General features: G+C 35.9%; 1 protein-coding gene across 1 annotated transcript in view; it reads right to left on the bottom strand.

The window, feature by feature from the left end:
• LOC136039873 (fringe glycosyltransferase-like) overlaps positions 1-13,422 on the bottom strand; it is a 62,073-nt gene that overhangs the window by 29,412 nt on the left and 19,239 nt on the right. Inside the window, exons 3-4 of the mRNA XM_065723823.1 lie at positions 13,364-13,406; positions 4,522-4,581 (exon numbers count right to left, since the gene is read on the bottom strand). Of these exons, the coding sequence (XP_065579895.1) occupies positions 4,522-4,581; positions 13,364-13,406 (103 nt within the window). The remainder of the gene's footprint in view (positions 1-4,521; positions 4,582-13,363; positions 13,407-13,422) is intronic.

The raw sequence follows: 13,422 nt of genomic DNA, 5'->3' as shown, positions 1-13,422 counted from the left end.
GATGGGTCATTTTTATTCATGCGAATTGAAAATCTACGTAATTTTAGGTCTTCTATATGGCCGAAGCCATTCTGATCCCCACACTATGGAAACACTTTCATAGGATAGTGTCTCAATTCAATTTTTTTTTTAGAATCTTTTTATGCTCTATTTTGTTGAGTCTGTGTTTTGTTTCAGTAAATGCATGTCAAGGCTGTTTATAAAAAAAGGTGTTTTGTTTTCTTAAAAAGAAGGACGTCAAGAATTAATGCAGCCGAATTCGTTTCCTTCATTTTTATCTTATTGGAAGTTCCCTTGGCCCACTTAACGTGTAGTGAAATTTGTAAGCGTCAGCGGGGAAAAACTACAATTTTTTCCTACTAATCGATATAATCAAATTTTGTGTCGAGAGATTGTTCTCCTCATTAAGGACGTTTTGTTCGGTCTGCTTACAATGAGTTTTATTTCGGGGAAAAAGTCTCTTTTTGCAATTTTCTTGCCTGCTCTAGCCTTTCTTCAATGGGAATGAATATTTCTCTCTTTTTTCTTGTGCATTGCTCAAGAGGACACTTGGGTCAAAAAGATCCAAATTTTAAGCCAATCAGCAAAGGAAGTTCTGGTCAGTTCTTGGCCTAATTTCTGGGGACTGAGCCCATGAGCTAGTACTTTATTACATTTGGTCCCAATTGATGAATGGATTGACGGCTGTAAGTTTGGGGAAGAACAAGTATTTGAAGTATTTCCAGGCACTCTTAACACCGTGCTTCCTGTCTTGCCATTAAAAATGTTTGGTGTTCTAACCAGGCAACAATTCTTGAAAGTTGTAAAACAGTTAAAAAAAATATTTTGGGCCATTTTTGGGTTTAATACTTGGGAGACCCATTCCCAAAATTATAAACAGTTTTTGACCCCTTTTCTCAGGCTCAATTTTATTTCTGTCGATTTTCGGGGGGAACAAGATTTTCTTTTCAATTTTTTTTTTTTGTTCATTTGGATTCCCGTGACCCATGGACTCAAGAATATAAACTTCAAGCACATTGAACAAAATTTGGCCCTTCAAAGCCCACTCTTGGGGAGCCCATGTCTCCAAACTAAAATAATTTGTGAGCGATTGGCCAAAGGACTTTCAGTTTCAAGCCGTTCAGAAAAAAACTTTATTGAGCCAAGCCTTTTTTGAGAGGGGACCAATATTTGTCGTATTTTTGTCCTACATTTAGGTCCTCTTAGCCCAAGTTTCGAGCCAATCAGATGAAAACATTTTTAGGCCCATTCTTGGGGCGTCCATTCCCCTAAACAATTTCCCCACGTCAGATTCTTCGTGGCCCAAGAACTTATGATTGTAAGTATCAATTTGACCAAGGACAAAGTGTTTTTTGGGACCCCTAACAACAAAAAAGAAGTCCATCTTAGTACAGGGAAAGATTCGAACCAATGGAACACCTAAGAGTGGAACCTTTCCCACCATAAAATTATCTATAGAAGATTACCAATTCGCATATTTTACCATCCTCACGCTAAGGACTGGGGGGGAGTGTCATGCCAGCCCCAGTGCTGTACTTACTGAGCCCTTTCACAATTTTGAACAAAATCGCTTTCTTTGAATTTTCAACTGATATCATAGGAGGCCATCCAAACGGAAAAAAATCCAAAAGAGATTCCTTCTTCGATTCCCCGACCGAAAATGGATTTGACCTTTACCAAATCAAAATCCTCACTTCGATCCCTAATACCAGACGGGAAGAAGTATCTAAATGAGTTTAATACAAAAGGGAATAAGCGTATTAAAAAGTGAAAAAATTATAAACACTAGCAGAAATTAAATTTGCCAGTATCGTGGAATCCCACGTGCTTATCACTCAATGTCGCTGAAAATGGAAATCAATGAAGAAAGCTTGTAGTACCATAATCACTATCGAAAAACTTAACTATAATCCATCTTTAACACAATAATTAAAAACAAAAAAGGCATTCAGTTAGGTCGAATTCAAACCCCGGTAATTATGGACTACACTAAACCTTAGGCTATTAATTAACCCAGCTCGAGACATTGATCAATAGATAATAGGAGATAAACAGTATTTAACAAAATGATTGGACCAAGTTAAACAAGGCACTCAGCAGCCCCTACGGTGCATAAGATTGGGGTTTAGGACCCCTAGCAGGATTGAATTCACCTTAAACTTGGTAAACAAAAATATATGAGATAGTATTTAATATACCGTTAGTGTTCTAGCTTCTGATGATTGTAGGAATGACTGAATAATCGATTCAAATGACTCTGATTAAAATATTAAACATTAGCAAACACCTTGTTCACTGATCAGTATCAGATCAGAGTATCAGTATCAGTATCAGATTATTATTCAACTTCCGCGAGTCAATTTTTTGCGGAAATTATCAGTCAACAAGGATTGTCACTTGCTCCCTCCACAAAAAAAACACGAAAAACAACTATACACATATTAACGAAGCGTCTTCATTCGAATTTACGAAATAATTTCTAGCTAGTGATCAATTTAATTTGGCAATTCATAAAATTTTAAGTGAATTTTTTGTCAAAACAGGAGCTTCAGTTTATCTTCTTAGCATCAATTATTATAATCTATTTTCCTGTAACCTATTTGGTTTTCAAGATTTTTTTTTAATCCAAGTGCACCATTACCTTTTTTCACTCAAGAATAGCTGAAAATATACTAGCCTCCAACAAGCTCGGCTTACAGGACTAAACAACCGATATCAATGCTTGTTAAGAATTTTCTAGTATTAATGAACAAAATGACTGATATTGCAAGTTTTCGTTTTTGTATATAAGGAAATCGTTAATCCTAGTAAAAAAATAGAAACACATTTTTCCGTTTTAATTGAGGGGGGAGTCGAAATCGAGAGCTTTGCACAACCCAATATTGGAGTTTTTATACGAAGAATTACGTATAGTAATAATTATAATGTTTGTATGATTTGAAAGCTCTGCAAACTTACGTCAGTTGGATATTTTCCTCATCTGATGAGGGGATATTTCCCCTCGTTGGATTTGTTCTCTATTTATATATTTTTCGCATAAATTTGCTAAGAAATTTTCAAGATGAATACATTTTCGAGCCCAGCTACAATGCTCACTGCGTTAAATTAAACTCAATCAAAACATGTTTTTCTAAAAAATATACGATAGGGGACAAATTTCGCATTAGGCTTTCCTCTACCGACTAATCATTTAAAAAAAGGTGAAAATATAATACTTTGGTAACAAAATTATGGAAACTACAACAGAAAATTATGGGAAGCAGTTTTAGTTAAAGGTTCTTGTTTTTGAACCTTTACACATTTAAAAATAAAATTTCTTATTGCCAATATGTCTAGGAGATGTTTATTTAAGGATCCTCAATAGCAGTTCATCATTTCCACCATTGCAAAATATCCCCTTAGATTTGCTAAATCACTGCACAAAAACCGAAAATGTCCCAATCCGTCTCTCTAATAAGTCCATAAGCCCGCGACATAACGCCGGACAAATTTGACATATTAGTGTATTATGTATATACCCCAAGTTGAAATAACCTCACATACTACATATATATATACATATATATATATATATATATATATATATATATATATATATATATATATATATATATATATATATATATATATATATATATATATATATATATATAAGTAATACAAGTTTATAACACAAGTAATAAAACTTGGCTTCTTTTCGTAAAAGATTGAAATCTGCAAACTCTACAAATGAATGTTATTGTGGTTAGCTTTAAAGACTGTAATTAGCCTTCATTAAAAATTAGCCAAACAACAAAAACACCCCTCATGCACGTTATGGCGTCTACATCCAAATATATACACTTTGGGTTTCAGTTTTTAAATGAAGCTACTGAAAGGTTATTTGTTAATGCTGTCTTACGATCGTTAATTTATTCAATAAAAGTCTGTAAATGCTGATTTATGCAAAATATATGCAATTAAGAAACATAAGCATATTTTTTTTTCATATGGAAGTAAATGAATCTGAATAACAAATGCGTTGGGTTAATACTCTCTAAAGTAAAACAGACGATATTGTATCTAGAGGTGGACAATAGTTAGTGAGTATATGTAAGTCCTCCTCCTAGATTTACAAGTTCAAAAATAGGTATTTCATAGAAAAATACTCTATTTGGGTATTTTATTTGATTTTTTTTAGAAAAACATACCCCCAAACAATTTTATGAATTGGTGCTACCATGGCCGTATCTAGGATTTTTTTCGTGGGCGGTGGGGGGCTTCTAAACTAATTTCGGAGAAGGGGGTGCAAAAAACTCATCGAAAATCTGTTTGTATTCATTTTTGCTACGTTATTACAGGTTTGACAAACATTACGGGAGGGTTCGTGCCCCCTAACTATCCTCCCTGGATACGGGCTTGGGTGCCACTGCTATCAATTGGAGTAATTAACAAATGCTTAAAACTGCCACGTATACATTTTTGGGGGAAGAGAAGAGACGCGCTCGCGTTTGCCCTGGATGGGAATTAATAGTCACTTACTTTCTGTCTGATTCTAAAAAAGCGTCAAATTCTGCTGACATTTTGCAACACAGTGAACGCCTGGAAAGAAATTAGAGAGTAATTAGAAATACAACAAGAAGCGGAAATTATTTTGCAATTACTACGCTTTTTCTGCAATAGTGACGCAAGCCACAAATAGCCTCATATTGCAAAAGTTACGTCTTTTTACAAACTGTCAATCAGCACTTACAAATTACCTAGCCTAAAGAACTCGGTACTGTTTTTAATATTATTAAATAAAAAAACTTTTTTTAAACAAGAGGGGACAGTAAAAAGCTGTCCCCTCCTCACCGCCTCGTTCTTTACGCTAGATATTGACTCTGTCACAACTCTGTTTTTTAAAACAATTAAAATACTTTAGCGTAAAGAGCGAGGCGTTGAGGAGGGGACAACCCCTTTCATATACGGAATAATTTCTATTTGTTTTAAGTTTTAATATCGCTCCTTACTTGCAGTTAAAAAAATTGTTTTTTTATTTAATTTCTGCACGTTTTTGAATTAATGCATGTTTTAATTTTAAAAGTTTTTGTTAGTAATAAACAAATGTACCTTACGAATAAACCTCCGCAACGAACTTCTATATTTGTGTATTTTTATGCCGTATGAGAGGGGGTTCGACCCCTCGTTAATACCTCGCTCTTTACACTAAAGCTTGAATTTTGCCCCAAATCTTTAAGAATGACCCTGAATCACAAAGGCCGTAGAATAAATAGTTGAAATTACTAAGAATACTTTAGCGTAAAGAGCAAGGTATTGTGGAGGAGACAAACCCCCTTATATACGTAATATTTTATGTTCGTTCCGCTCATTACTTCCAGTTGATTTTTTTTATTTTTTTTATTTTCTCTTTTTTTAAATAATGCTAGAAAATCCTGCGCTCCCTTCATGGATATTCTCTTCCCTCATAAAAATTATGCGATGGATATATACTTCCAATAGCCTCCTCCTCCAACTCAACACCACCCCACGCAAAAAAGTCCCCCCTGAAAATGTCTGAGAAGTTCATAATAATCATTACTATATGTAAACAATGGTCTAGGTTTGTAACTTGCAGCCCTTCCCCTGGGGACTGTGGGGTATTAAGTCATCCCCAAAGACATAGTTATTAGGTTTTTGACTAAGCTGGACAGAATAGATATCTCAAAATTTTGATCCAGTTACTTTGGGGAAAAATATGTGGGGAAGGGGGCCTAGGTGCCCTCCAATTTTTTGGTCACTTAAAAAAGACACTAGAACTTTTAACTTCCGTTAGAATGAGCCCTCTTGCGACATTGTAGGACCACTGGGTCGATACGATCACCCCTGGAAAAAACAACAAACAAACAAATAAATAAACACGCGTCCGTGATCTGTCTTCTGGAAAAAAATTTCCAGATTTTGTAGATAGGAACTTGAAACTTCAACGGTAGGGTTCTCTGATACACTGGATCCAGTGGTGTGATTTTCTTTCAAGATTCTATGACTTTTAGGGGGATGTTTTCCCCTATTTTCTAAAATAAGGCATATTTTCTCAGATTCGTAACTTTTGATGACTTACTACAGTTCGTTACCATGATCGGTTTGATTATTATTTTTACGTAATAGGTGAAGTTACTACAACCTGGGGTATATACATAACACACGAATATGTCAGATTTGTCTGTCTTTATGACACGGGCTTATGGACTAATTAGAGAAACATTTACAATGTGAAAATTATTTCTGATTAAAAAATCAGAATCAGGAAAGAAGATCTCAGGAAGCTATGTTTATTAATTCATTTATGAATTTCCATTGACATAATCTATCAAACTCGAATGACATTTACATATGGAATCAAAGCTTCAATATCAAAAGCCGGATAGTGTGAGAAACAGTTCGCAGTGGGGTGATGGGGATCTGAGTTCTAATCTAAATAATACCCCCTCGTATACATAATAATTCTTGTTTGTTTTAAATTTTAGTATCGCTCTTTAGTTTCATTAAAAAATAAACTTTTCTTTAGTTTTTTTTTAATATCACACACAGTGTTGCCCTAAATGCGAGGAGTGCTACTAATATGCTCGAACACAACCCTTTAGATCACAAATTAACTTTTGCAGGGCAATACTTCGAGGCCGAGCTCATTATTCTTCCTAATGAAGGGAAATCAGAGGTTGAATTAATAATCACCTGGATATTAATTCAATTCATAAGAAAAATTAAAAGTCTTACATTTTGTGAATAGTAATTTTAAACCTCTCATACTCGTTGAATTTCACTCCATAATTTCCACTATAATTGCACCCCTTCTTAGGGGAGTTTATTTTCTATTTCCAAAATTATACTAATATCAATAATCAGCAATTTAAAATTAACAATTCTGCATATTTAGAATCAGCGTAAATTATATATTTTGTGTGTGCGTATATTATAATAAAAGCCGTATTTTTGAAGTTTGTGTTCCTATAATATTCATAATTAAAGCATTATAATCAATTATAATGCTTTATATTATATTATAATCAAAGCAGCGTTTTTGAAGTTTGTGTTTCTAGAGGCGCTATCATCCTGCAGCAAAAATATTGCAAGCAGAGTCTATGAACATTCTGGAAATCTAGGGAGATTAGAGACTAATTTCTACTCCCCCTATTCCGAACCTCTTTCAACTTATCCGGAAGCTCACGAACAGATAGGAATTTGGGGCATAAAAACGCTTTTTGAGGTTCAAGCATACTCCCCACTGACATGAAAACTCGCCGGCCCTCCTTTATAATGGTTGAAGTGCAATTATACACCGCCGTTCGTAATTTTACCAAGCCTCAAATGAATTAATTTAGTTAAATGAAGCTTTAAATAAATGTCTACGTGAAATGTAATCTGTTTGTTTTGTATGGACTTCGCACATCTTTAGGGCGGCTGCGCCACCACGCATCGTTATTGAGTCTGAACCTGGAAAGTTCAATATTGTCACTCGATGGCTTTTTTTTCTCGCTTTCGGACCATGTTTAGCTCCACAAAATGGCAGAAAACACTACTTTGCTGTGACACAATCTTTTTTGCTACTTAAAAAGGCAGTAGAACTTTTAATTTCCAGTCGAAAGTCTTTTTTTTGGATTTCATAGGACAATTGGAAAAAAAACATGCATCTGTGATCTTTCTTCTTGGGAAAAATATAAAATTCCACATTTTTGTATATAGGTGTTTGAAAACTCCACAGAAGGGATCCCTGGTATGCTGAAGTTAGTGGGTTAATTTTCATTAAGATCATACCCCTTTGGGGCGTTTTGCCCCTTTCTCGAAAAAATAAAGCAAATCTTCTCAGGCTCGTATCTTTTGATACGTAACTTCAAACGTTTGTTATCTCTCCATATTCAGGATTATGATAAAAAGCCGATTCTTTTTCTGTAAATATTGTTATCGAAATATCGTTTTATAGAGCTTACCTTACAATTACCCCGTGTGGATCCTAACTTAAAGTTTGTTACCACAAGCTATTTGATTAGTATAAAGAAAGCTTTTTAAACACAAGCAAAGAGTAACCTAAAACATAAAACCAGCAGAATAAAGACATATAATAGGTCAAGCTTACGAAAAACACAAATTACCATGAATGACTTGGCTATACGTGAATACAGCCGGTGGGTTGCTACATGCAATTTCCCGGAAGTGTCCTTAGACGGTACTCTTGGGCAGAGAGTAAGCGTCTTCTACGAAGGACTTTACTCAAACCAAGGAGCAATTGTAAGGGACCAAGTAATGTGCATGGTACGTAACGCCAAAACTAAACATGGCCATGAAAAAGTTGTGCCACTTCTGAACAGTAAGCCTACCAAATGACACCGCTCCTTCAAGAAATCAAGTGGAAAGTCGTCAAAACCTACTGCTACGATAGCAGACGATTACTGGGGTATCGTGCTTTAACGCCTTCTTAACCTCTATATGCACTACATTTCCTCTTCTGACTGCCCAGGAAAAAGAGTACGTGCTTAAAGACTGTCCCAATGAAGGTTTAATTGAACTCAGTGAGTTAGATGTGTACAAGGAGCTGAGAAAAATGAGAACAGGAGTCTCACCTTTTCCTGGCGAAATCCCTACAACAATTTTCCATGAATTTGCTGTCTTCCTTACCCTATCCCTTTCCACTTTGATTAATCAGTGATTTGCGTCCGAGTTGTTTCCCTCGCTTCGGAAGAAAGCACACATACGTTTCATTCTGACGGTAAACCCACCTAAAGGCTGCGATGACTTGAGATCCATCTCCCTAACCCCATGCTTTGCAAAAGTGACGGAATCTTTCATACTTAGCAGCCTATGAGCTCAAGTACGTGAATCCACTGACAAATATCAGTACGGAGGACTCTCTAAATGCAGAACTTCCGTCTACCTAGTAAGAATATTCGACCGCATTCTAAAGTCACGAGAGACCCCGGATTGTTTTGTTGATCTAGCTGTGATCGATTTCCGCAAAGCCTTTGACCTTCTATCTCATCTCAGTGCATGCCTTAACTTGAAGCGAATAGAACCCAAGCGAACAGAAGGTATTCACCCTCCATAAAGAAGACACCGACTCTGACTGGAGTGATAACTTGCGGGGCCCCACAAGACACCAAACTTGCAGGCATAACATTTCTCGCTATGATTAACTACATCCTGAGCGAGCATGAAGACAGGTATAAATTTGTGGATGACTTATCTCTCAGGCTTGCTTATCTACTTGAAGGTAATACTCAAGCAGTGTTTTAGTGACATTTTCGATGAGCTAAATTTCGAGTATAAAGATTCCAATCTAACCATTAATGGTACCAAGTCAAAAATATTCCGCCTGAATTCCCTGAAAAGTGACTTTATCCACCCCTGAAGTCCCATATCCTCTTGTGTCTGAATTGAAAATACTGGGAGTCATTTTCTTCAAAGACTGTACATTTTGCCGCACAGTGCAATTAGGAAGGGTAACAATTCCCTTCAAACACTGACTAAAATGCGTCGTTTCGGTTGCGATGTCAAAAGTCTCCTTCGCGCCTACCATCGCTATGTGCAGCCAGTCTTGGAGTATGCATGTCCTGTGCGGGGCCTTTTCGTGCTAAATACTGCTCACATAATGCACGACCTAGAATCAGTGTATAAAAGGGCAGTTAGGATTACCCTAGGATGTGGTGATATTCCCTACCAAGAAGCATTCAATAAACTTGAAATCCAGTGCCTTGAGCAAAGACTGAGCAATCTCAACATGAGAATTTGGGAAAGCATTGCTGTCAAACCCAACCCACCTTAATATTCTCCCCGCAGATGCTCCACCAAACGGAAAAAAAGACAAAAACTAACTGACACCTATACGTGCAAGAGCATACCGATATTGTAATACACAACATGTAACTAAGTAAATGTTTGTCTATTTTTAAGATGTAATATTGTGCCCTTTTTATGCATTTGTTTAACATGTAATGTTTTTGCAACCGTAAATTACCCAAGAGCTACGAAAGTTGTGAAATAAACCGTTCTCTCTCTTGCCCATGGAACTGCATGGGTTATGCCATCCCTGAATGCACATAGAGTGGAGCTTTTGACTACTGTCAGCAAAATGGCTATTTGGAACGTTTGATCCGATGTCTTGAAAGTAGGCCAACCCGGGTCTAAAAGGGCACAAGAGGTGGATGGCAGAGGCGCCATTTGGACCAAATCTTGGGGTGGGCATAAACTCCATCTTGGGCCCCCCGACTCACTTCGTCTCGCGTAATCATCTAGGAAATGAGCATTTGACAGAACTCGAGAATTTTATTGTGTATCTTACCTACTTTCAAAGTTTACAATAATTAATAGCAAATAGCGTAATTACCCCAAGGGTCGTCAAGTAATTATGTTCTTTGGTTAATAGGAATGCAGTAATTTCAAATCAATTGGACAGAATGGATTATTATGGCCGGCAAAGGGAACTTTGTGGTGGAAGCTTGGGCCCCCTGGAATATCTGGGGTGGGCATTTGCCCACCCCTGACCCCCTCAAATGGCGCCTCTGGTGGATGGTTGCCATTCAATCAGTTTTCGTCCATGAAAAGAGTACTAAGAGTACTAATACATTCAATTTCTTATCGATTGAGTCCCGTCGTAAGTTTCTGCATCCACCCTTTTCATGTAAAGCGGCTAGGGGAAATACACTAAGCCTACTTGGAAGACAGTTCGCTCTTATTAACACTAGTGCGTCGACTCTCTGAAATATTTATAATCAGTGAATTGCTGATAATATTGACAAAATAGATTGACTAAGCCGATAGTAGCGTTCGGCAGCGTTTAAACTATGTAGGTGGATATTGAAAATTCTGACTGTTTGAGAGTAGCATATACCATAACCATACTTTTCATTTAATTTTATCTTAACCAATTTTAATTATCATCAATTAGTTGATATACAGTGCTTGAGCGTGATTTGTAGATTGCGAATTCCATACCCAGGCACTGTGCATATTTTGCTCCAGAAGTACCTTCAAAGTCTCAAACACCTTTCAACAGATCTACTTGAATGTCACATTTTTCATCAGTCAAGTACTATTGCGTTGAAATTTCAAGTGACAGCTTTGTTTGATTATTTTGAATGAACATCATTGAACAGCAAAACAAATAAATGACAAACACTTGAGGCAGATATTCTTCCCACGAAGCGCATAGAAAGAATGTTGCTATTCAAAGAAAACATTAAATAATATAACCTTTTATTTTTGGGTGGGGGTGGTAGAGTGTTTACACATTAACTGTGAATAATTAAAAATGAGGAAAGATGCCCTTACTTTTGTTGTTTCTAAGGGTGTTGACTTGGAGGCTACAGTTTTGTAGAGTATCATTTGCTTTTTCATTTTTTCGCATGAAGATCATTGCAAAACAAATTAAGAACAAATACTTCAAATCCTTAACACAAAAATTATTAGTCTTAAACTAGGATCAAATACCTTTTAATTACTTCCTCATAAATACAAGTGATAATATTTAAGATTTTTGTGCGAAGCTTAGCCATTCAAAACTAAAAGTATATAGCCTAATAAAGGTACTTGTGTATTATTCAGAACACACTGAATAAGTGAAGTTAGGTTCTTTCGTGAAACAAACTTCGATGCAGGTACATTTTATGAGAAAATCCGGTTTCATAGCCACTAAGACATAAATCAAAGACAAAATGGTAGGTTAGGTTAGAATTCTAAGTTGTAATTTTACAATTTTCCTAATAAAGTATTATATTTTCATCATGTTTTGTTTTATTTCATTAGCTTTATCAAAAGTTCGGGGTATATATTTTGCACATTAAGGGGTGGGGGGGTGCATCATATCAAATACCTAACTTAACCTAACCTAACCACCTCTATATATAAAATATTTAATCAAAATGTACCTGCATCGTAGTTTGTTTCACGAAAGGACCTAACTTCACTTATTGAGTGTGTTCTGAATATTACAAACAATTTGATATTTTTGGATGACACTACCCCCCCCCCCCCAAAAAAAAAAAAACAAACAAGGCTGCAAAAACCCATCTTTTACTGTAAAGTCCTCATTTATTATTTACAACACATAAACAAAACTATTTGCTACAGTATCATTTGGAAAATATTGCCGATTCAAAAACGTAAAAAAACCTGTTCCATTATCATTAAATTTACTTTTTTTTAGGACTCTTCCCTCTTCATCCCTTGAAAAAAGATCAAGGAGTCTTTTTCCTCCAGCCACCTGTATTATCATGTGATCTGCAATTTGCATTTCTGCAACGTATTATGACTTTTTGGATTTGAAAAAGAGGAAGAGTAACAAGTCTAAGAGTATTTCCTCATGGACCTGAAATACATAAATTAAGAAAGTGCAGATTCCATGTGTTAGCATTCACCCTGTGATTAGTTACACCCATATTATTTTGTCGGTATGATTTTGAAAATTCTTCGGGGAGAGGTGATAACTTTTTCCAAGATAAGGAATGTAAAGAAAGGAAAAAAAATAATAATACTACAAGTTTAATGCAAGTTCAAGTACCAAGGACAACAAAACAAAAACTTTCTTGCTCGATCGACCAATCTTAGGTCTATTCGTAATTGAAAACCACGATCACCTAAGATTTTCTTTTTTGCTGTTTCAAAATTACGAAATTTTTTGGGTGACATTTTTCGTCGGTGTTGCCACGTTGAACAATGGAAACAAATAGGCAAAACTTATCAGTTAAATTCGGCAACACTTTTCACCCGTATAAATTCAGTAACATGTTGAATCTCAAATACAAGTAAACCATCAAAGACAATAGCAGCACTGTCATTCATTTAATTAAATCTTATCGTATAGGTGTTTTTGTGGTCTCAAATGTGATTTCAGGGAAATTTTTCGCCAAGCAGCATGAGGGATCGTTATATACGGTATTTCCGTTCTGCAAAGAGATGACAGAGAAACAATGCATGTATCTTAGCAATTTCAGGTTATACCTACACTGAAATGTAGGATCCCTGGTGGCGCAGTTCCCAGCACGGCCACACAGGTCACACATGCCCAGCGTTGCCATTTTTCAAAGGAAAACTACACATTCTTAAGCTTTTTGGTGTCATATATTTTAGCTTATTTTTTGCTGATTTTTCACCCACGTTTCTTTTCTTAAAATTTGGCACCCTCAACTATCAAAGCTGCATACCGCATATGGAGGTCTTTTCAATTAAAAATTGAATTTCCGATTTTCCTAGTTTTTTAAGATATTTATGGCTGTGTAAGTTCAAATATGTTTCCAATTCATATAACCAGATTTAATTTTCGCTTGCCTTGTAATTTAGGCATAAAATTAAGAGGAGGGCAATTAAAACTATAAAAATTCTTATTCGGTATTGTAATGTTATAAGAGGAACATACCTGTTATGAGAAGCACTGCAGTTTGTATTGATTAAATGGCCATCTGAAAAAAAAGGCTA

Source organism: Artemia franciscana, chromosome 20 (assembly GCF_032884065.1).
Source record: "Artemia franciscana chromosome 20, ASM3288406v1, whole genome shotgun sequence".
Lineage (NCBI taxonomy): Eukaryota > Metazoa > Arthropoda > Branchiopoda > Anostraca > Artemiidae > Artemia > Artemia franciscana.
The sequence above is the reverse complement of the archived record's forward strand: the minus strand, read 5'-3'. Positions and strand labels throughout refer to the sequence as shown.